This window comes from Pagrus pagrus (assembly GCF_965226575.1).
Source record: "Pagrus pagrus genome assembly, chromosome: 20".
NCBI classification, from domain to species: Eukaryota; Metazoa; Chordata; class Actinopteri; order Spariformes; family Sparidae; genus Pagrus; species Pagrus pagrus.
The window spans coordinates 22,519,156-22,544,649 of NC_140207.1; the positions used below are offsets into that span (position 1 = coordinate 22,519,156).

Genomic DNA, 25,494 nt, shown 5'->3' on the forward strand with positions numbered 1-25,494 from the left:
CGGCGGCAGCACTGTGCTAACCGAGCATAGCCACTCTGCCGGAATTGAGGAGTAGAAGAAGAATGTAACGTAGGGAAGGAGCTCCAGTCCCATCGCAGCGTCACATAATTAGCTAATAGTAAAAACACTGATCCATGACTGACAGACCGCCTCTCTCTTCAACATTACGAAACGGTGTAAGTGGTCAATAATGCGCACTGCTCCGTTATTTACACTTTGAAGGCTCTCTCGCAGCGCTGATAATGCCGAAAATGAAGCTACCGATGAAAACGGGCGAGGAAGGAGGCGACGAAACGGCCGAGGACGATTCATTGGATCAGTCGGAACATATTCCCAGGACTGTGCCTCCCTCCTCGGCGTCGGACGGACTGGATGAGTCGCCCAGACCGTATGTGCACCCATCCCAGCTGGACAAGGAGACTGTTTTTGAGTGGTTCGGCCTACATCTAAACCCCGCTAAGCGGATCGAGTTCATGTGCGGGTTGCTACATATGTGCCAACCCCTGGAGCTCCGCTTTTTGGGATCTTACTTAGAGGATCTCGCTAGAAAAGATTACCATGTTTTACGGGACTTCGAGTTTCGGGCAAATAGTCCGAGCGATTTGGGAGTTTTAACGGACGTGATTGACCCAGTGGTTATGTCCAAACTCCTGGTCTGCCTGTCCCTCCTCGGGTCTGACAGCAGGGAATGTGCTGGAATACTCTTTCGGATACTGAGCCATGTAGACCCGGCCTTGTTCTACAAAAATTACGAGTACTCGCTTCCTCCATTCAGGGACACTCACCACCACTCGTCCCATCCACCGTGTCAGGACGGGAATGTGTACGGGCGGTCAGAGCAGACCTGCGGCTTCTCCACTACCGACACAGCGGCAGGACCTCTGGAGCAGTTGGCGCTGCTTTTTACCATGGCCTCCCTACACCCAGCTTTCCACTTCCACCAACGGGAGAAGGTCCGAGGGCAGCTTGACAAAATAGAGCTTGCCATAGAGGAGGAGAGACGTCAAAGACGGCTGAGAATAAACGCCCAGACAACGGTAATGAGCCTCAGTAATAGTTACCATTTGAAGCTAGCCAAGCTAAGCTAGCCGAAAACTTGCTCAACTTAGACTTGTGCTCTTCAGGAGGGAGTGAATGTTTTTAGCTTTGGTGGCTAAAGTTATAAATTATTTAAAATGTAAATGTATAGCTAGGTAATAGTACGTGATGTAACAGTGCATATTGTCCCAGTATTCCAAGTGGTCCAACAGGAAACGTCCCTTTCCTATCATGAGCTGTCCTCCACGGCAGGACCGCTATTGCTAACACATGCTAGTTAGCTAACATATATAAGCTCACCAGTTTACCTGCCAGCAGCTAAAGTTCGGCCGCTGGTTTCAGCCAGTTACACAAGCCATGCCCAAATGTATGGGACGCTGCCATGACACCGTTCCTTGGTTTTCCTAGTGTATAACGTCGTCTTTGACGGTGCTGTGGGTTTATACTGCCTACCTATAAACTCCGTACAGTGAAAGTCATTAACAAGCTTATCAGACGCTTAGCTGTGCCCCTATTAAAGCTACATCCATAAAATGCCAAGTACTAACACCCTGCACCTTCAGACTGTCTCTCCCAGCTGCTCTGTGCTGGAACTGTTGCAGCACGAGTCTGATAAAGTATTGATTCACTTGTGGCTTGCACCTGTTACTTTTCATTTTCATTTACAAGTTACAATGACAGCATTAACTGCCAAGGTCATCAGCAATGCTAATGATGTCTTAAATACATAAATGGAGCTTTTGCCTACTTTTCACACAGCTGTTTCTCATTTTATCACATAGTCTGTAAAGCAGCATCAGAGCCTTTGATGCACAGAAATCAAACATTATGAATGGAGCCATGTCTGGGAACTTGAGCATCTGTGTGAGAGGGACTGGATTTACATAACATGGGGTAGTCATGCCTACAATTGTTTTCAGGTCTGTTAGTGTTGGGCAAAACAAGGTTTCTGAATAAGACATGTTCGTAGCATGTGTTGCTGAAATGGTATGCTGACAATAAGTATAAGCTTAGTTACACAATAATGTAATGTTGTTGCCACGTCAAAGAAAAGAATCGCAGCAGCACATTTGCTTCTCATATAAATCAGAAGAAAACAAACAGATTTAGACAGACATGGAAGTAGCATTTTAGGAGGAAAATTAGGGAGCAAGCTCCTTTTCTAAAAGGGCTGTTTATGAGGAAATCTGAACTGAATTTCTCAGCTAAACTTTGAGGCAAATCATTCTACACAAGTACATGTTCCAGATTTTAGAGGGTTCTGCCTTGTACAATGGTATATCTAGATAACTCTGTAAACCCTCTTAGTGTAACAGGCCCCTGGATCATTAGTTTAGTGCTTGCAGCAATTCTCATCAGTTACTGAAGCCAGAAAATCCAAATATGTTCAAAGAGGGGGCAGCCGGGGTCGAACTAATGTGGGAAGAGCAAGTAGCAACCTCCAGGGCAGAGTTCCAATCAAACAAACATAAATGTACCCATACCTCTGTTAGGGGTGTTAATGATTACTAATTAAATGATTAATCACAGTCAATTAAAAATGAATTAACTGACAATCAGAGATGGGCACACATACATTCAGACGTATCTTATTACAAATAAAAAAATACTTGCTTAGCGATCAGATTAAAATAAATGACAATACTAGAATGAGAAAATGTATTTAATTAACATACAAGTAATTTGTAATTTAAAACATACAAAAAGACATTCTGTACCAGTGTTCTTCAGTCCTGGTCCTCGAGGACCCCTGCTCTGCATGTTTTAAATGTCTCCCTGCCCCAACACACCTTTAAATGATCAGCTCGTTATCAGGTTCTGCTGAAGCCTGATAGCCACATTCATTCTAATCAGCTGTGTTGGGGCAGGGAACCATGATTGAAGAACACTGTTCTACACAAACTGATATTATCATATTTTAGACATTTATTAGGCTCAGTATAGGTTGGATGTTGTTGGGCCAGTTGTTGAATAGTGACGTACTGGAGCTTCCTCGTTATTATCCTGTGTAATTTAGTTTTTCATTCAATTCAAGTTGTTGTGTACTTTTTTCTGTTTCCTTTTATTCCTAATGTAGGTTACTCTGATTTGCATTTTATTAGGTTTTGTTGCCATCTTCTTCCAAGCAACTGCAGATTTTATTGATTTGACCTGTTTCCTCCCCTCAGGTTGGGGTTATTAATAAGTAGAAGGAGCCACCATACAGTTTGTTTGAAATAAGAGCTTTCAGTTGAACACAAAGTTACTGTACTGTTTGCCTTTGAGGCATTTATGGATTACTGACTGAGCTAATGGGACCTCTGACCACAGAGAGCCCAGGGTTTCTCCCAGGAAATGATTTAACAAAGGTTGTAAGAGATTTCTGGCAAAACAATGAAATGTTTCTGTCTTTACACTTATAAATTACTGCTGAACAAATACTCGAAATATTATCAATCTCCCAATTGCAGATGCTACATTTTTATGATAAAGGTAAAAATGTGTCAGAACATACAATATAAATAAAGCATTGTGGCGTTTCATACTTGTTTGGAACGAACCCCAGCAAAATTCACATTATCGTTTATTTTCATTTTAATTTTTTTTTAAAATGTAATGCAAAAATTAGCCATCCAACTAAAAAATTTACTTACATCACAATATGTGTTGAAATAATCAGAATATTAATATATTTGCATATCATTCAGCCCTATTTTAAATGGAAAATTCACTTCCCAAATCTGAAGTCATGGTAGGAATGCAAAGCTGTTATGCAGCCAACTCTCAAGTGTCAGAGCTTCCCAGCAGCCTCTCACACCTCAGGGTCTAGTGTCAGTGTCATTCTGCCTAAACCCCACATGTGGTATGTTTGGTAATTTACATTAGGAATGCTTGAATTGATTGAACAATGATTGGTAATGCATATTGTGCCACAGGAATGAGTCCTCAAACCCAGAAATAAGTTCACATCTTAGCACTTTCAGTTCCCTTGTCTCAGAGTCAATGTGTTTTTTGAATGGAATTTTGGTTAAATACCTGAAATAAGGTATGTGGTTACCACAAGCTTAGGAGATTTTCATGTTTAAAAAAAATACATCAGTAGATACCCCACATATGAATTATAAGGTGTTTATTGGTAAAAAGTTTGTAAATGAGACTACAGAGGTTGTCGGGGACATTAAACATCATCACAGCGAACACAGAGTCTCATCTACTCACTAATCTGTATTTACAGGCCGACTTTAGAGGGATCCCTCCTCTGTGGCACTTCCTGAGGTTTCGTCAAGGGTTTTTTTATTCTGGAAAGTTTTTCATTAATTGAATCAAGGGGCTAAGGACAGAGGATGTTGTCACCGAACAGATTGTAAAGCCCACTGGTGCAATATGATTGTGATTTTCAGGCTATTTAAATAACTTTGATTTGATTTAGTTGCATTCTTACTCTAACTTTTCAACTTGTAGATTGATATGTTTTTAGTAAAGTTTCTATTGGTTTGTTTAGTAAGAAGCTTAGTGGTGGTGACGTTGAAGTCGTGCAACAGTGATGTAGTTTATTGCATAACTTCACCTTTTTAGCTGTGAAGATTATCTTGCTGAACAAAACATGCCAGTATCTTTAACTTGTGTTTGCCACGGAGCTTATTTTGACCAATAATCAAAAAATTCGAAAGGAAAATCCCAGAGGCTTTTTGTCGAGGGAACCAGGGCGATGCTAACTTATTGGTTAGCCTCCTAAATATGTCTGCCCCTGCTGCTATAAATTACCACAATCTGTAGTCTCACAGAGAAGTAATTGTAAAATATACGCAGATTAGATTTTTTTCAATTAAACTAAAAATGTCAACATTGGTGTCTGACTTTTACCCTCGTTATTTACTGCTGACTTATCACAGTCAACATACCTTTAGGCAGACATCCAGTTGATAAAACACTCCACGAGGCAGCTGTGTTCTAGATGAATCTATTGTGAGTCAGGCCTGGTCTGAAGATGCACTGCTCTTAATAAAATCAAACATGCCATTTTTAGTCTCTGGACTGTGGCACTGTTGAATGTGGTAAAAGACAGAGGGAGAGAACAGTGAGTGAGAGGAGAGTTGGAAACAAACAGTGGTTATTGGTGTTTGTTTGTGGTTACATCATGTCTGTTTTGGATGCTTGAGCTGCCTTTTTGAAATCAAACATGGATGGTGTAGCTCAGCTGTTTTGCATGTGTCCTTTACTTACATATTATATTAGCTGTGTACTGTTTGTAGATATTCAACATTTAAAGTGGTTTTGTGTGGATTTAATTGTGAAGATTATAATTTATCAGAGATAAATATGACTATGGGCTGTTTTAATCCTATTCCTTGTGTATGCCAGAACTAAATGATATTACCAAAAAATGTACAAGAGAGTAACATTGCAAATCAAATCAAATCAAATCAAAATCAAATCAAATTTTATTTGTATAGCCCAAATTCACAAATCACAGTTTGCCTCAGAGGGCTTTACAATCTGTACAGAGACGACACCCTCTGTCCTTCGACCCTCGATTCGAGTGAGGAAAAACTGTGCCCAAGCACCTAACAAGGTCTTTGTTTTTGAAACATCACATTAAACCAACCTAAATATGATGTATTGGATACTGCCGGTATGATTCTGCAAAACATAAAGGGATGTGTGTCAGTGTATTTTGAAATTAGCTAAATATGAAATCTGTGACACACCCTATGGACATGCTGTAATTTATAGTCATGATTGTAGTGGGCTAACTTGGTGTATTTTTTGTCTGCAGGAGCTGGTGGGTCAGAAGGCAGATTACCTGCCTTCCCCAGCAGGTTTTGGGGAATTTGCAGCCTCCCATCCTCCATGCCAGAGCCGACGCTCCAGCCGCTGGGCTACACAAAGAGAAGGTGAATGGAAAAAGCTAACACATTACACATATACATAAATCATTATTCATTTGCGGCAGGTAAAACAGGGTCTTGAATAAATACTGTGTAAGGTGCAAAAACATGCCAAACTAACAGGTTTCTACAATAAAACAGAAACATTTGTCACTTTAGCTGGAATTCATGTAGTGTCGTTTTTATTATATATCATTTAATAGAGTGCTGCAGGGATGACAAATTTTTGTAGGCTAGACTGAAAGTTAGCATCATCGTGATTGACAAAAATCTTAAGGAATTTTTTGATTATTGCAGAAAATAATACACGTTTTGTTCAGCAAGATAATCTTCACAGATGAACACTGATTTTTGAAGTGTAAATGAAATAGCTAGAAATAAAAAGCTAAACTATACACACTTAACTATTAATTGATACAGGTACAAGTTACAGTTAGAATAGTTTAGTTTCGGCCTGTAAAGATGGAGTAGTGAGTACAGTTACGATGATGTTTAATGACAACCTCTGTAGTCTCATTTAGCCACTTTTTAGCAACTGTTTTTAAGACACATAAACGCTTTATAATTCACATGTGGGGTATTTACTGACGACTGGTGAAAACCTCTTCCGCTTGTTTTAACCACAGACCTTATTTCAGATATTTAACCAAAAACTCATTCAAAAAACCCATTGACTTTTAGACGAGGGAACAGGAAGTGTTTTGAACTTTTGAAAAAGAGATTCTACACCTCAATAAACTTTACCTGGTTAAAAAAAGGTTAAATAAAAAATTATTTTTTTAAAAAGTGCTTAATGCTGACTTATTTCTGGGTTCTAGGGCTCATTCCTGTGGCACCACACTGGCACATTGGTTCATGCTTTTTTATGATGGTTGTCCTTTAATAACTTTAGAAGTGGAAAAATGGTCTGGACACAAAGACAGTACAGATCAATTCACAGTATTGATTAGTGGTATAATAGTATATAGGCTTTCAGGAGACACACACAAGTAAGTGTTTGTGAAGACAATATTTGCTAAGTCATATTAGCTGTGTTACTCTTGTCCTGCGGAACTTGTTGGAGAGATGGACTGACAATAGTTTCTTACTGGTCTCTGTTGTTACAGCAGTGCATATAGAGGGAATTGTGCTCAGGGGCATCTCACGGACCAGAATAGACAAGGAGTACAACTTTGAGGTAGGTAACTACACACACACACACACACACACACAAACTAACACACTGACAGCTCTCCTTCAGGTTAAGATGTCTGGAGTAACTTTTCATTCAGCATGATTCTGTGTTTCTATATAATAAGTTCAGTAGGGTTGACAGTACTCAGTACTTATGTCTGGTGTTTTCTTTAGTGAACCTACTGGACAAACACACACAAACACACTTACATGCTGTCGATTAGATTTTACAGTCCGAATAGAGTTGTGATTGGTTATATGTTAGACAGCAGCTTCTGTTGTTGCTGTCTCATCGCTGAATCACAATCAGGTCAAAACACATCATGGACTCACCTGTCCACTGTCTACAGTTATCAGTGAGCAGCCTTCACCTGCTACTCTGTGCAGGATGAAGCTTTCTGAAAGGTGTGTACTACTCCTGTTCTTTGGCATCACTGTCTCCCTGTGGTGCATTGTGCTGGTTGTATTCATGCCAGCCTGAAAGTAAGGCTTTCTTTTTTTCTCCAACACGGTGACGTTATGGTGCGGTCAAGCAGGATTTGAATAAGGCTGTTGCCTCGTATGTTTTAGAAGCCACACTAGAAAAAAAATGCAGGTTTTGCTTGTGTGTGTTTTTGTTACAGGCACAGTTTTATTTCTTTATTAAAATGTTTTTTATATCAGTTGGCCATTGCGTTAATCCCAGACTTCACTTCCATAATGAGTCAGTTCAGTGCCAAGCTAGTGGTATCTGATCACTGCTAATGAGCTTGTCCCTTCAAAAAACATGGTTTACAAACATGGATTCACAGTAACAAATGGGAGTATTTGTGCTCATTTACAGAAATAAAATTTAGTAAGACAGATGGAGAGAGAGACCAAGTCCCGTTGGCTTGACTGAGCTTCAACAGTCAAGCCAGAAGCACTCACAACAGTGTGCAGTTCTCTCTCTCCATCTGTTAATACTGGACCAAACCACTGATGGACACACGCAAAGGCAACACATACATTGTCACACATGTATTTATCCTGCACCAAGTTGCTAAATAGGCCTGTGCTATTTCCATCATGCTAGGTAATAGCAGGTGACTGTTTGCACAGCTGATTCTTATACTATAGCTTCTATAGGAATGAAGAATTTAAATGCAACCAAGAACGATTTTATTGTAAAGCTATTTATTAGTGTAGAAGAAATCGACTCAGAGTGGTACGGTCAGCTTTCTCGTTGAGATTGGTGGGCCATAATGGATCAGACAGTGAATACACAGTTGTAGTGACATTTTACTGTCATAAGTGTCTATTTGATGTTACGACCATTCACAGATGACTTTGTTTTAAGAATAACCCAGCAGTGCTGTTTCTTCCCTTTTATTAATGTATTCCTAAGGCACACATAGTTACTCATGGTGTTAAGTAACTCATGAGCTCTTACTGCTCAGAAAATATATCACTTCCTTCTGTGTCTATTTTCTTTACAACCAGACCTGACATGCCAGTGGTTCTTTTTCTTTCTTTTCTTTTGTAATCTTACTTTGTACACAGATAGAAAGTGCCCAATAAATATAAATCTATCTGTAAAGTACAAGTTTTACAATCGCAACCATTGCATAACTTTAATACAAGTGGCTTCTGAATGGGTGTAACTAAAGTCACACATGATTATAGAGCGGGATGAGAAGGGATGACTTCAAGTGTGGGTAGTTGACCTGTTCTTACGTCTGCCTATCATCTTTCCCCATAATGCTTACCATGGTTTGTTAGTGGAATTGTTGTATTTCTACTGCATGGGACCATTTTCTATTGGTAAAAATTGTGGATGGTACCTGGTAGCTGGTACTGTTTTTTTTGTATCATGTCAGTCTGGGTTCTAACGAGCTGAGGCGATATTAAAAGATGGAAAATGATAGAAGGTGGAAAAGGTTTGCCTTTTAATTAGTGGTTCAGTAAATTTTATAACATCTGTCAAAAGGAATCAATTCCCTTGTGGTATTTAGAATGATAGGGATATGTTCCATTGTCTGATTTTTCTCATTGTTTCCTTTTTAAGTTTTTAACTTTCATGTCTGATTTTTCAATTTATCACTTAACAACCTGAACTGTGACTGATTATGTGATCTGTACGAACAACTATTACTCTTCCGTCACTAATTACAGTCTTTTGGAAAGCCTAATAAACACAGTTTAAAAGATAAACAAGAAGACGATATCACACTGTTGTACACAGCATCACTATGATAAAGAAAAATAGCTTGAGTTGATTGAGCCGAGCCATTTCAATAGAATGAAACTTATGGTCATTTGGAGTTATTTTGATGTTTTTATGTCAGTTGTCTAATGTCTGTCCTTTCAACAAGTAGTCACCAAAAGTAGATCACTTCAATCAATATGGTGTAATCATGCCTGTTTGGATGTGTATTTTGTTGTACCATGAAACAATAGCATGACTCCATTTCCTGTCTTACTGTTGTAGTCCGTGTAGTGATGGAGAATGTCCTCTGCTGTGTTTCAGGTGAAGTGGTCGGACTCTTCTTCTAGTAGTGTGACCAAAACCCATCTGGAACTAGAGAATTTCCTTTTTAAGGTGAGCACTCTTGTGTAATGACAAAATTGCCAAAGTTGCAGGTCATCCAACCAGTCAGTTGCTTGTCATGACTCAGACTAGGACTTGAATTCAAGATTTATGCTGCTTTTGTGATACATGTCCAATGCAAAAGTGTTAAATAATTTATTATTAAAAATTAATTGTAATAAGAACCAAGTCAAAGTAACACTGTCTAAACTGGAGGAGTGGTGTGAGCAGTATGTTAGCAGGGTAGCAGCAGCTCCAGTGCTCCGTCTGTCTAAACAGGATGCATTCAGGCACAGTGTTGAGTGTAGGTCACATACGAGCCAGTTACACAATGACTGTAGTTACGTGCATAATAAACAGAGGAAAATAGATTTTAGGTGCAAAATTCTTGCGGAAAGTTCCCACTTCCCGCAGGAAAGGCTGTAATTTTTATCCAAAAACTTTCTGAAACGTTGCGTTGTACGTCGCTTACATCATGTTCACGTCATGAATGTGCCGGAAACAGTTGTAACAGAAGAGAAAACAACAATAGACCCATTGTAAAAGAAGCATCTGTAAAACAGACAGGAGTGTCACAACCCCCACGAAATGACTCTTTCACAATCATAATTTGAGCCATTAGGTCTAATAACATTTTAAAAGTCTAGAAGAGGCGCACGATTAAATTATTTTATCCCCAATCAAGTTAGCCGGGTGCTAAACCGGAAGTTAGCCGGCTCGGTCAGTGAACCAGGTATTTTCATAGCCGGGAAGTTGAGCTTTTTTGGCTTCAAAACGCCACTGAGGAATGAACGGGGCTCCGCCTCCAACACTGTATCCAGTAATAAAACATACTTAATAGACCACAACCACAAGGGGATGGTATCCCCTTAATATCAGATTTAATGAGTGACACACAAATTATTTCAGCTCGAACTTACTTCTGTACTTGTTAAGACAGACGGTGATGATGATGATGATGATGATGATGGTGTTTCTCAGTGTATCCTGCCTGTTTCACCTCCCCTCTTTTTCTATGCAGCTTCCTAAGGATCAGTGTACTGAGTCTTTTGAGAAGAGCATCCTGAGGCTTCTGAACCAGGGGGACCACAGTGAGAGCAGGGATGTGGAGAAGAACCTCAGGTACTTTACATTTAGCCTAGATATAGACCTGTCATGTCATTTGATGGGGTTATTGCAAGACTAAAACCATGATTCATTTCCAATTCATCAATATTAATCTTTATTATGACGAATCTGGCCTGATTATTTGCGTTTAGAGATAATTTGCATTTCTCTAAATGACTATAACATGAAGAATTTCAGGGCTATTTTTATTGAATTGTGAACAAATTAAACTGAAACTGTATAAGAATTCATTTTGAACAGGCTGACTAAGATTGGGCAGTCAGTTTGGGAAACACTCTTTTTTTCATATATTCATTCAAGCATTTATCCTTCGCTTACCTTTAGTGAGATTCAGTAGCCAGTATTCCTGCTGTAAATCTAATTCCAGTTCCATCAGCAGAACATGATGGACTTGTGTGATCACATGAACACGCTGCAAATTGCAGCTTTGACCGAGGTCAAACCGCAGTCTGACTGTGGTCATTTAATTTTGTTATTCTGAGTTCAGTCAACATCTGTCTCATTTTACTTTTTTGGGGGGGGGGTCATTTCCTGTATGTAATAGATCTGGAATACATTCTTTCCCCATATTGTGCCACAGTTCACTAAGGAGACAACTGAAAATTGTGCTTTCTGGCACTTTGAAGCAGTCCGAAGAATTCGAATGGCATTATTGCACCCTGGAAGAACCTAAATTCAAGCAGTAAAGTCCCCACAACAACTGTAGATTGTGTTTGATGTGAATAAGCTATTGGTTGTCCCATGACATAACTTATTGTGGTTAAAGAAGGGCAGCCAGTGAGTGTTTTTATGATGATAGCAATGACAAGAAATGCAAGATGAGAGTCAGAAAAGAGTGTTGATCGAGAGCAATCATTTCAAGTCTGACCCTGGGAACCCCCACATCCACTAAATCAAGTCAACAGCATCATTATTTGGGGATCATCCCTCTAGTTTTTGAACTAGAGTTCCCATAATGCTTTTACAAGTAGGTTGTAAAAAAAAATAAATAAAAAAATATGTAAAAAATAAGTGATAAGTCATAATAAGTGATGGACCTACTGTTTGAACTCAAGACAGAGGCTATTTGTTATTTTCCAGGCAGCAAACATTCATTCTGCTTACTTGAACTGTGTCGGGCTTGAGTTGGGTTCGGACTTAAAATAACAGAACGCCTGTCAAGTTAGGGTCGGGCTCAGTTTGTAATCTCTCGGAAATGCGGCCCAGGCTGAACTCCACTGTGGGCCACAGCTTGAGCAGTGTGTTTTAGTCTATATTTGTTTACATGTTGGCAAATTGCTGCCATTAAAGCATGTAGTTTAGCTATTAGCATATCCAGTTTGCAGTGTACCCATGAATAAACAGAAGATTATAACTTGATTAGTTTAATACTAAAGAATTATTCTCAGGCAAGTTCTGAAGTGCTTGGATGATTTCTAAACAGATCTATGGAAGTTTTATGTGCTTTGAACATTATGACATAGATAATGAGAGTGTGAGTCATACTAAATCTAAAAATATGTGCACCGTGACTGTGTGCTTAGATTTGTCAGAGTTATGACAGAACAACAGCATGTCCCCCCGGTCATGTAGTATCTTTGCCTCATGTCTCTTCTTAGTGCTACAGATACAGCGTCAATAAGCTATATTGATTTTTCACACACACACACACACACACACACACACACACACACACACACACACACACACCATGGTGTCCATCAGTTTCATTTTTTGCAAAGTGAAACTGTGGAAAGTGAAACTTAACTGCCTGACTTGAAGCTTCTCATCTATAACTGGGCTGTATTGCAAGGAAGTGTGACACTTGATCTCCTGCCTCTCTCTCATGTGTAGGTTTAAGCACTACCAGGGAAAGCTTTTTGTTTTATTTATTGTAAAGGTTTTGTTGAAGAAATGTTAATGAGAATCTCTTCTCATAAACATTTCTTCAACATAACTTTTATAATAAATAAAAAAAAACATCTTCATTGGCTGATTGTTTTCTGCCTAAACAAACTAAATCAACAAACTCTCTTTGTTTTCATGACTGAATAAACTGAAAAAACAAACTGACCTTGAAGGACAACACAATTTATACTGTTTACTTTGTTTATATGTGGCGGACCCTGCCATCTTTCTAGCTTCAAACACTGTTGGGACCTTATTTTCCTGTGAGAACAGCTTGTTTATTCAGTAAATTATAAAATTCTGAGTTTGAATTTCTTCTTCAAAACTACATAGTGCCCCTTTTAACTGCACTATGTTGAGTAACATACAGTGTATGGGCGTTGCGTGAGAGGTCTACAGATTTTTTTTTTTCTGAAGCACTAATTTGTATGTTCAGGAGTGTGTTGTTGTGGTTTGATCATCAGTAGTCACACAAAGCCCAATACTGTAAAATACTGAGTTAGTCATTTTTTCAATTATAAGCTGTGTCCTCAGCATCTCCAGTGTTAATGACATTTATGTGTGTATAAGTGTCTAAGTTTTACTCAGCTGCTTACCACAAATGTATTGTAGTCATTCTGCTGCCTCATGTATTCTTCCTGCTAAGAGAAGCACCATGACAGTCAGGTTTACCTTATTCCCTCTCTCTGTGTCTTCCCTCTAACCACCTTTTAGGGAAAGGTTCCTGTCTGCTCCTCCAGTCTTCAGACAGACCAGAAAGGTCTGCAGCTTCTTCAATTGTGACTCCAGTTACTCAACAAAACCTACTTGCTGCAGATGTAAGTATCGCACTGAATGTCCATAAAGTTGTAATCATAAGATTTGGAAGCAAAACTTTTGACAGGGGGGCACTGGGGTGTTCTTGGGTGGGCGTTTGTGAGTTTACACCAGAAATTCGCGCCAAGACGAGTTGAAACTTGCACCTACAGTACATGAAAACATTTTTACAGATTTTGAAAACATCTTTTCAATGTTTGTATTGGGTGCTGCAGTGTTTGCTGTTGCTACTTTCACTGCCAAAGAGAGATCTCTCCTCCTCATGATGCTGTCATCAGTGCACTGTGCGAGGGGTGGGGTAGCTGTCTCAGCCTGCACACACACACATACACACACACACACACACACACACACACACAGACCTGCTCTGATGACAGTGCACTCAAACTTCACTAAAGCTGACACGGATCATGCTCGTTGTCACAAGTGCAACAACTCTTCTGCAGATGGAAACATGATAAATCTTTCTAAAGATCTAGTGAAGGTGCTTCACTTGCATACAGGTGGAGAAATGCCCAGACTGCCAAGCTCAGCACTTATCTCTCATTTCCTCATCCAACTCAGATGTGTTACGTAGTTAACTATCCAAACATGAGTTAAATAATAAGAGTTACCATTAGTCTGCTGAGCGTTAGCTGTAAAACATGTTGCTTTCATATATTCAGTCGGAAATGGTGGTTTAGAATTTCACTGTTCCAGAGCGCTCTGAGCATCCTCAGATATATTTGGCCATTATTAAAATTCAAGTCCAAATATAAAACTAAAAGTGAAATAGATACAATTAAAAGAATATTATTATTGATCTAGAAATGATCAGGTAATAAATAAACTTAAAACAAAGAAGTACGTGGAAAAAGCATTTTTTAATTTTTTAGTTGCATTTAAAATGCAGAAGCTGAAATAAAAATGACATTGTAAATGGAAATAAGACCAGGGAAACATGAAATGTGAATCTCAAACTCAAACAAATGTGTTAATTGAATTAAGGGGAAAATCTAAATCTATGAATGGAACTTATGAACGTAATAACAAGTCATTCCTGTCCAGTAAATACAGATCTGTTATTTGGTTTTCATTGATAGGCTTTTTAATGCTTTCTAATGATATGACACAACATAATAACAATATCATAAATATAATGATATATAAACAAATTAAAAAATATATGATTGATACAAAAAATAAATGCAATATGACAAATAATATAAATAATAGCAAGCGTAAAAATCATAATAGTAATAATTATAAACGGATGAATCATCAACAATCAACATATAATTAGCCTACATTTTATTTGATGGGGCTGTACGGGGCCTGGATAACAGATAGGGGAGGGCTGGCCCAAAAAGGTTGAGAATCACTGGTTTAGAAAGATAATTGTTAGGAGATACAGACACAGTTGGTCAAAGCCAGAACACATGGCAGTGTTATTAGGTAGTGGGCCGGACATCACCATGAAACATCTGGTGTGTCTTCTTTTTATTTTCATACATGACACAGTGACATAAATCTCACAGCAACACACTTCAGAGAGCCACGGTACAAAATGGGATTACTGTCTCCAGTAACAAAGTTATCTTGTTCTTTACAGGCAACTGCCAACTGGGGAAGGCCTACCAGGGAGACTGCTCTGATGCCTCCAGTCAGGAGGAAGGTGAGAGGAAGTGAAATGATTCCACAGTGATGGCTTTTGTGTTTTCCTCTGTGGAGAGTAGTCGGCAGGGAGAGAGCAGAGGACAAAAGACATGCACAAGAGCATGTATAATCAGTGAATGAGGCCTGATTGTGCGTACGGACAAAGCAAAGGAACGGCCCACTAACCAGGGCTGCAGTCATAGCCTGAGCTGCATAGTAAACATGAAAAGTTAACTAGCGTTTATTTTTGGAGGTCGTTTGGAAAGGCTGAGCCAAAATCCTCATACTTCACGGCTACATTTGCCTCATCGTCAGCTGGACCGAGTTCAGCTCGAGCAACACTAACCAAAGCTCTGACCTGCTTCATATTTTCACCACAATTGTCAAGACCTTGTGTGTGTTGGATTGATGTTATACTTATTGATGTTATAATGTTGTAAACAAGCACTTCCCTTTAAACTTGAAGAAACCGTGCAATGTAAACATCTTTTTTTTATGTGTAAGCAGAGTGACAGCACTTGGTACAGCGAGATAGAAAGAAGGAAGGCTAAATGATAAAATTCTGCCAGCATGGCTCTATTAAAACTTATTACCACTGAACTTAACAGTAAGAATCTGGTGATGATTAGAGGCTTATTTAGTGTCCGGCTGTAGGTTGTTTCAGCGATGCTTTACATATTTGTATTATATTTAGTAAGGGGTCCAAGCAGTTTAACCCAAATCATTACTTTCAGAATAAAAGTGCTCTGGCAGCAGCTGTAACAATAGAATAATTGAATATTGATTAACCATAGGTATAATTTAGAGTGTTGTTGATCTCTCTTTCAGATTTAGAGTCGTATGTTCAGGGACACAAGAAAAAGCACGGGACCAAGAGTCCATGTCAAGGGTAAGTAGATTGTGTGGTTTGATCTGTGCCTCAGAAATGTACAAAATATTATAAAAAAAAATAAACATTGGTTACTAATATAAGAAGACTGGTTAACTGTTGCCACTTGTCATATTGTTGTCATGTTTTGTAGGATAATGTGTAATATTCATAATGTAAGGCTCAAAGGGTCACACATTCCACAAGCATTTAAAATAGGATTTGGTTATTTAGGAATGTGATTAACGGTTTCAAATGGCTATTGTAATATATGCAATATGTTGGACTTGCTGGATATATTAAAATGGGTTTTCTTTTCTTGTGTTTTCTTACTTTTGGTTCATACTTCAACTTAAACATCCGTAGATTAGACATTTGGAACGTCCCTAGTAATACTACTCTATATTATAGAAAACATCACCAACAAGACTTCTTGCATCGAAAAAAAAATGGAATTTTTATAATAATTTTATGATAGGATACACACTTAAATGGACAACACTTATGTCAACCATCTATTATAATTGTATACATTGTGATCTCGTTGATCTGCTCTGTACATGCGACATCTATTGCACGTCTGTCCGTCCTGGGAGAGGGATCCCTCCTCTGTGGCTCTTCCTGAGGTTTCTTCCACATTTTTTTTCCCTGTTAAAAGGGCCTTTTTTTGGGGCAAGTTTTTCCTCACTCGAATCGAGGGTCGAAGGACAGAGGGTGTCGTCTCTGTACAGATTGTAAAGCCCTCTGAGGCAAACTGTGATTTGTGAATTTGGGCTATACAAATAAAATTTGATTTGATTTGACTTATATTCTTCTATTCTCCACCAGTCTCTCTAGTGCCAAGGGCTCCCAGGGTGATAGTCGGAGAGGTGGCCATGCTGCAGAGCTAAATGGTCCAGCAGAGAGGAGGAAGAGCTGCACGCTGAGGAGCAGCCAGGAGGCTGAGCAGGTGAGGTTTGAGAGCTGTGGGATGCTTCTGAAGGCCAGATATCTTTTTACTGCTTCTTAAACTCTAAACTTACTTTGCGTCTCTCATTTTGAAATATGTGCTGAAAAACAGGTTCATTCTCTTCAGCAGCAGTGCCTCTACACACCAATAAAATACATAGTTGATCATTTCAATGTATTACACAAACATTAACATGCTCTGTGCACAGATTCCTTTCATACTAATCTAAAAGTGTTTGGATTTGTGCTGTCCTTCTATAATTTCCAGTAGGAAGCCCATTTCTTTAACATGCTTGTTTTGTTTGAAGATGAGTGAAACATCTGCTTCAAACTGTGATAGTATATTATTATATATATTAAAAGGCAAAAGTCACTGAAAAATGACTGATGACGGAAAATCTGTTGGTCATATTGTCCAGGTGTTCTCTCGGGTCTGGCACATAGAGAAGGAATCCTGTCTACAAGAGTTCAGAATTGTTTGCATGTATAAATGAAAATATTACCAATAACAAGGAACACGCTTACCTGACTTAAAAATAGGCATGGGCCGGTATGAGATTCTGACAGTATGATAACCTTAGGCAAAAATATCACAGTTTCACAGTATTATGATTACAGCTCTAAAATGTGTATTTTGAATGTCTGTATTTAAAAACAAAAAAAGGAAAAAACTTTTCCATTGAACAGTCTTTTATTTTTAAACAATATATAGAACATGATGGATATTAGGGATATCATGGATTTCATTCTTTGAGAATAATTTTCTTGATGGCACTTGTAAAGTGGCACTGCTGTCTTCATCAATTTCAGAAACCCAGGTTTCTCCACAGCTTGAAAGGGTATCATGTCTTTGACAATGAAGTATGCCACAGCATTGTTCAGGTCTTTAGCATGCTTTGATGTGGGTGCATAGGCGACTTGTTTTCTCAAATGATTGCTGAATTGTGGGCTGACCTTCAGCTTTTGAGGTGGATGCCCTGTTGCTGCCAGAGCTACTGCTGTCCTAAAAAGAAAAAATAAGACAGACATGTGAATTTAACCTGAATTTGTAATGACACAGCAGGTTATACAAGCTAAACTTAATTGTAGCATTAAAGTAAAAAAAACATTACACATGTGCTTCTCTTCTTCACCTCATGTTAGAGAAACTAGCTGGTGTTATCCATCTTAGCAATAAAGATTGATGAAAGAAAAAAAGTTATGGATAACTTTTTTTTTTTTTACTGAGGCAGATATGGTAACTAGCATGCTAAGATGGATCTATCTTAGCATGCTAGTTACCATATCTGCCTCAGTAAAAAAAAAAAAAAGTTACTATCATAGAGATATAGAAAAGATAAGATATTCTAACTACCATCTGCCTCAGTAAAGAGCTCATTTCAGTTACGCTGCAGCTGCACGCGGTGTGAGGGGCCTCTACTTTCTCCCTGACGAGACGTCACATTACAAAACGCAGCAGTCCTGCCGTCATACCACAGGAACGGTATGACGGAAAATTTTAGTGGTTTTGAAACCGTGACTTTTCATACCGTGGTATACCTTGAAATCGGTAACCGGCCCATGCCTACTTAAAAACTAATTGTGAATCATTAAGGTGATGGTTGTTTGTGGGTGTGTTGACTTGCTAGGTCAAGATGTCAGCAGAGGTATTGAGCAGTGTTGGTCAAATGATTAACTCGACTGTAAACCTCAGCACAGCACAGGTCACAGTTGAGGACAATTCCATGAACACCAGTTAATCATTAGAGCTGGTAGTTACATGCTACTCCTTTGTATGAATGATACAGCTGTGTGTGTGTGTGTGTGTGTGTGTGTGTGTGTGTGTGCGTGTGCGTGTGCGTGTGCGTGTGCGTGTGCACGCGCGTGTGTGTGTGTGTGGTTGGTTGTGTCACACACTGCCACGTGAACAGGGGTACTCACTGCTAATCTCACTGATATAGGTCAAGACTACGTGTGTGTGGGGGAGAGAGTGAGAGCACTTTGCTGATGAAGCACATCCTCTCTCTCTCTAGCTCTCTCTCTCTTTCTCTAGCTCTCTCTGTCTCTCTCTTTCTCTAGCTCTCTCTGTCTCTTTCTCTCTAGCTCTGTCTCGCTCTCTCTCTCCCTCTCTGCTGCTGGACAAGACTCCACCACTTTTGTTTATTGTTCCAAATGTCATGATTTTGTCCATTTAGTTTTGTAAATGTAAATCACTCTGGCAAATAACATGTTATCCACTGAATTTATTACATGTTCCATTGATTTTTATTTTTTGTTGGTGACGGCTTCCTTATTCCTTACACTCAGTCCCTGAGTGAATCTCACATTTTTTCAAAGAAAGAGTTTTCTTTAGAAGGTGGAAGGGAACAGTTATTTGACCTACGGTGCACTGTGTCATTTTGGACATTCATTTCTTAATTTTTTTATAAAGTTTATGAAACCATATTTGAGCGATCATTACAAAAAAAAAATGTTTATGGTATGTTCTGTGAATGTTAGAAAATCATCCAATAACATTGATATCGACACCAGCCTCAAAACTTCCTCCCTTTGTCAGTGTGTTGTAACTGTATATGTAAGTCATTTTGTCGTTAGTAGTGTCTCTTTAACAGTATGATCTGTAGCTTTGACCACATTGGGCAGTGGTGCGTTGTAAAACAAAATTACATCACCAAAAATGCAATAATGGTGGCAAAAATCACCCAAGGAATTCTCTGTGACGCTGTGTTAAAGGTTTTGTTTCAAATTTGTGAAGCTGTTCTGACTGACTGTCGTCCTCACAGCACCCGGACACTGAGAAGAGAAACCATCCAGCCACTAAAACAAAGAGCAGAGGCCTTCCCACAGACAGGTCGGTCATGTTATGGTAACTCTGCAGATATCAATGTTACAGGCTAAGACTGTTGAGTCAGATGAAAAGAAAGGAAGATGGAAGATTAAAGTCATTAGTGGATTTTTGAAAGTCACAGTCAAACATGTTTGTCTGTGATCTGTTTATGACAGTGTGTAGTGTCACTGACATTAAGATACTTATATTAGTGCTCTGTCAGATGCCTATCAGTCTATATAGTCTGCCTCTGACTGCTCATAACAGATCACAATTATATCCCTTTTGCTGCGTTTCTCTGATGACATAACTCTCTCTTTTCAGGGACAAGGGGAAAGGAAGGACTGCTGCCTTTGTAGCCAATGGGAGGTTGGTACCAGCTCTGTCACCTCAGAGGAAAGGTGAGTGTGTGGATGGCTGGTTGGATGATGGCATGAAACTGTCTCCTGTAGTAGAAGATGCATGGAATATATTACTATAAAAGAAATTACCTCCAAAAGCATGCAAACACTTTTAGCTTAGCGACCACAGTGGAGATTTCTGCTTAAATAAGGGTCTTTTCAAATCAATTTGGGGCTCAACCTTGTGGCTTCTGGAGACTTGGATTAGAATGGAGGGTAAACAGATATGACTGAATGTTTACTTTTGGTAAACCTATCCTTTAAAAAATGGGGGATCTTGTGATGTTAGCAGAACAGGCTCATGTTCACTCCCCCTAAAACTCAGACAGGACCCACCAAATAGAATCATGATAAGATTGATGAAATCTAAATTTTTTTCCAGTTTCTGCTTGAACGGGTACATCCTCTGTAGCCTGATGGTTGGTGGCTCCTCTGTTGTTGATCACACACATGTTGTTGCAGACGGAGGTTCTGGTCCAGATACCTTTGGTGAAACCTCGTCCGAAGGCTACAGCTCTCCATCCAGCCCTCAACACAGAGGACCAGAGAGCATGGACAGTGAGGACGACAACAACAAAGGTAACACACACACACACACACACACACACACACCTTTAGTGTGCTTTATGCCTCTCTCATTATCATCTGTCACAGCGATGTTGTAACATTGACTGAACCTGTGCTAATCTAATGTCGTCTCTCTGTTAGATACAGACAGCCACTCTGATGACTCCAGCAAAGGTCGGGGCCCTGACATGTTCTTCACCCACCAGACTGATCCAGCTGCCACAGGGGACGTCTCCTGCAGCCATTCTTTGTCTTCCAAGAACCATCGGGCCCAGATGGAGCCGCTCTGCACAGAGACCAGCACAGATTTCCCCCCTCTGCCCCTCTCCACCTTCATGCATCCTCTGCCTCATGTGCTCCCAAACGGGGCCACTGACTCTTCTCTTCCACTGGCCCCTCCTCCCAGCCAAAACATCGTCCCCGATGTGAAGCCCTCGTCTGGGACACTGATGATGCAGATGCCCCTAGTGCCTTCAGCGATCCCAGGACCTGGAATTGTGGGTGACCCAGAGAAGAGGGACATGCTCCCAACGTTTGGGATTCCACCTCTTGGCCTCCACCCTTCAGGAAGTCCCGCTGTGCAGCCCATGGTTCAGAGGTTCAAAACAGCTTTGCCTCACAGCCAAGGTGGCACTGATGGAGCTCCAGGGAGTGGTTCTACTCCTGCTGGTCTGCAGGCTCCACACCAGGTTCCTGTCAGAGCCATCAGTGTCATGTCTCCTGGCCCTACATCCTTCCCTGCTCCTCTTCAGCAGTCTCTGCCCTGCCAAGACCCGGCCGGCGTCAGCTCAGTCCTGGCCTCCTCTCTGCCACATGTGGAGACTCCACATGCCAAGCACCCTGGATTAAACTTACCGTCTGGCCTGCCTTCTCCCTACACTCTGCCCCCTGTCCCCACCTCTGTCATGCCTACTGTAGGAGCACCTGCAGCCACTGGAATAGCTCCATCTCCTGGTCATGTACAGGCAGCTGTTCCTCCAGCTGTGCCCACCCACACCCCTGGACCTGCTCCCAGCCCCAGCCCAGCGCTTACTCACAGCACAGCACACAGCGACTGCACGTCGTACAGCAACAGCAGTGCTTCCTGTGGAAGTGCCCCTGTGTCACCTGGCAACCTTCAGCATACCCAGCAGCAACAGTTGCCCCCCCAGCAGCCAACACCACCACCACCGCAGCAGCAGCAACCACAGCAGCAACCCATGGGCTGTGGGACCTGTGGCTGTCACAACAACTGCGGTGGCCGGGTCAGCGTCAGTAACAACAACAGTGTGAGCGGTGCCTCCGGCTGCCAGGCGCCTTTATTCTTCCCTGCCCACCAGATGGCAGCAGCACGGCAGGTGTTCAGCGTTCCTCAGCCTCTCTTCCATCTCACAAACCTGTGCAGTAACAGTTACCTCACCCAGGCTCAGCCTCCACACCAGGCCAACGGTGCTGCCACCTTGTCCCCCTTCTTTCCCACCGCTCCACCTCCTGCACACCCGCCCCCCTACGGCCCCCTCCACACTCACTCTCACAGCCATGCGGACGTGCCATCACATATGCTCAGCAGCCAGGCTGCGGCCGTGGCAGCTGTTGCGGCTGCAAACTACAACCTCCAGCAGCAGATGGCGCCGGCTGCGTCGTTCTGCCAGCGTGTCTACCAGCACGTGTACCCAAACCCCCTGGGTATGCTGCCCACTGCTACACTGGGAGGAGGTGGAGTCAACAAGAAGAACGGCAACGTGTCCTGTTATAACTGTGGTGTGAGCGGCCACTACGCTCAGGACTGCAACCAGCCCTCCATAGACTCCACGCAGCAAGGTAGAGCAGCTACACGGAACAGAGAGAAACAGAAGAGCCTGTAGTTTCCCTCCCAGAGTCCATTCTCACCAAGTATCTTTTGAGCCTTTTAGTTTAAACTATCCTGACATATCTCCTTCAGTTGGGTTTATTTGGCCAGAAGAGAAGGGGTGCCACTGAAACAATCAAATTGCGCCAATTTAAAGCACTAAAATCCTAAAAATCACAGGTACCCTCTGTGACACCTGTATTGCAGGATGGCAGGAATGTGGCAGAAGGTTCTTGTTCCTACCTGGTATGAATGCCAGAGAAGGAAAAACATGGCAGCAAGCAGACAAGTTTGTCATACAGAGCTGTCATTGACAAGAATTTGTTCTGGCTACATCTCTGCCATCAAACTCCTCTGTGATTGGTTATCCCAAGAGTACCACGCCAGAGTGAAACTAACCAAACCACACTAACAGCTACAGGCAGTAGGTGTGACCTCTACAGATACAGAACATGATCACCACTGGCTTTCTAGGCATTTTAGGAAAACATGAGACAGCATTTCAGGCTCCCGGCTGAAATTTAACTTGACGCACGTCATGAAACTCATTGATAAACTAATGAGCTCACTCATTTACAATTATCAGGCTGCAAATCTTCCATATGTGGGAGCTGTTCAGTTTTTGGCAGGTCATTGGCTGTTACCCCTGCCAACCTGCACCACCCAGAGCGGATCAGCAGACGCAGACACTGTCCTTCATGCTATTCAAGTTATAGTTAAATACTTGTGCTGCCGACAGTTTTGTGTTTCTGGGGTTTTAACAAAGCTCTACAACAGAAAACAAGTGCAACAGTTCAACTCTAAACAGTTCAAACTCTTCATGTATATTATTGAGCCTGGTTTGGGACAGTCTCAGAGGCTTCCTATAGAAACAGTAAGTGGCTGTGTGCTGCACTTTATCAGAGCTGGAGAACTTACCCAGATGTGCATTCACCAAACCAAGCTAGTCTTCATCCTTGAAATAATTTCTCTTATAAATAACTAAGCACGCTGTGTGAGAACACGTGTTCCATACAAAGAGTAAATCTTACCTTCGTGTACTCGTGTGTCTTTGCCTCATTGAATGGGTTCATTACTGCCCCTTGAGGCTGACGGTCTGAACATACCCACAGCAAATAAGTTTTTTGTGATGTTGCAGTCAGGTCATTGACTACAAGTTGCAGCAATGCTTGAAAACAATGTTGGACGAGTCACACAAAGCTGCCCTAAGCACCCTGATGCACCAGACTGACAGTCAGTCGACAGCCAGTGTTGGGACTGTTGGTGAGTGTCTCTGGTCTTTGCCATGTCACCCGCACCATTGGCACTAGTCAGCTCCTGTCGGCAGCTTTTCGCACATTGAATCAGTGTCTGAGCCTGTCTGTTAGAGAGATGAATCTGGCTGTTCAGCGAGGCCAATCAGTGCACGACAAGAGAAATAACAGAAGACGCTGTAGTATCCATGATTTTACCCATTTAGTGCTGTCGCTCCTTATTTTTCATCTCCGCCTCTCCACCAGGGCCATTTGCACATTTTTATCAGAAATATTCTCCATTAGAAGTGTCCATGTTAGCGAGAGGGGTGTTAAAACACTTCTCTATGTATATCCACAGTTTAGAGTCATTGTGTTTCCCCTGTTTTAATACAGTTACAGAACACAGACCGTACAGTCAGGTCAGCTGATGGCTGTAGACTTTGTGTTGTGTTGAAGTGCAGCTTTTTGGCCGACACAGCGGTCAGCGTCCGTGTCTGATTGTTGTGTCTGGGCCCTGAGCTTTTCCCCGGGAAGCATGTCTGCCACACAGTGAATGACAGTTTTGAACTTTACCTTACCTGTTGTTCTAAAGTGATGCTGCTTTGTTATTGATGGTGGACATGAAATTCATTGAAAAATCTGCAGTTAGACTTCTGTCATAACAAACCAGTGACTGCCAGGGAAGTGCTTTGAGTTAGATTAAGAACCTTACAGTGTACAGTGTACATGAACAGGCTGAACAGCTGAACAAAACACTGAGAGCCCCCACTTAGTGATGTTCACTATTATTTTTCACCTGTCCACTGATCGTGTATCGTGTGTGTGTTTGGATGCATCTCTGTACGTGTGCATGTGGTCTCGTGTGTGTTTGCAGGTGGCTTCCGGTTAAAGTACGCAGCCTCCCACATTTCAGAAGCACTTGACAATGCCGACTGAAGAGGAAGAAAAGATGAAGAGGAGTTCCGCCGGTCTGGTTTCCACAGTGACGGCCCTCTGTTCTTCCACAGCGCTGTGTGTGAGCAGCGCACTGAAGCTTCAGGAAAAAAAAGGAGAGAAAAAAGCATTTAGAAAAAGAGAGCGACCTGCCAAGGGCTCAGTGGATGAAGCCGAAGTACTTGTGCCTGAGAAAATCTTGTTACCATGGAGATGATTGACTGTCTGGTGCACACCAACAGTCCACGTGACTCCCGGTCCCTTCCCTTTCAGTTTGTTTTTGATATTTTTGCACTGAGGGTTGGAAATGATTAACTTATTACTTAATTATTAGGATGTTCAGAGATTTTGGGGATTTTTTTTTTGTTTTTACATGAAAGTGGAGACTGAAGAGGTTCTTATACACTTATTTCTAAAATAGCGTATTTATGCTTTTTCCTCATTACTGTTCAACTAGGATTTTATTGTCAGACAGAACTGTACAGCAGTTTTCAAAGATTAAAACAAGAATCAAAAAAGTAATGTAAGCAAAATTGTTTTTAGGTTTGTTTTCATTTTTAATTTTGCTGTAAGGTTTTTGAATGTACACCTTGTTTAAGGCATCGGACTGTATCAGAGTCTATTGGTCTCATGCATTTTTGCCACTTGATATACTGTATGTTTAGATGGAAGGTAATTGCTGCTTTGTCTGTTATTTTCTCAAATTTTAAGATTGTTTTACTTGGTGAAATGCACTAGAAAAAGGAAGGAACAGGTGCACTACAACATGAGTTATTCTTTTCATTATCAAACTTGAAAATACACTTGAAGTAATC

The 25,494-nt window shown here is 40.9% G+C and overlaps 1 protein-coding gene across 1 annotated transcript; it reads left to right on the plus strand.

Moving 5' to 3' along the window:
• On the plus strand, positions 1 to 25,494 carry zcchc2 (zinc finger, CCHC domain containing 2). Its single transcript, XM_084340616.1, has 14 exons — positions 1 to 1,037; positions 5,795 to 5,912; positions 7,013 to 7,083; positions 9,568 to 9,639; positions 10,649 to 10,749; positions 13,357 to 13,460; positions 15,050 to 15,112; positions 15,922 to 15,982; positions 16,790 to 16,910; positions 19,672 to 19,739; positions 20,040 to 20,116; positions 20,579 to 20,695; positions 20,825 to 22,483; positions 24,621 to 25,494. The coding sequence occupies exons 1-14, from the start codon at positions 243 to 245 to the stop codon at positions 24,680 to 24,682; spliced, it is 3,489 nt and encodes a 1,162-aa protein (XP_084196742.1). The 5' UTR covers positions 1 to 242; the 3' UTR covers positions 24,683 to 25,494.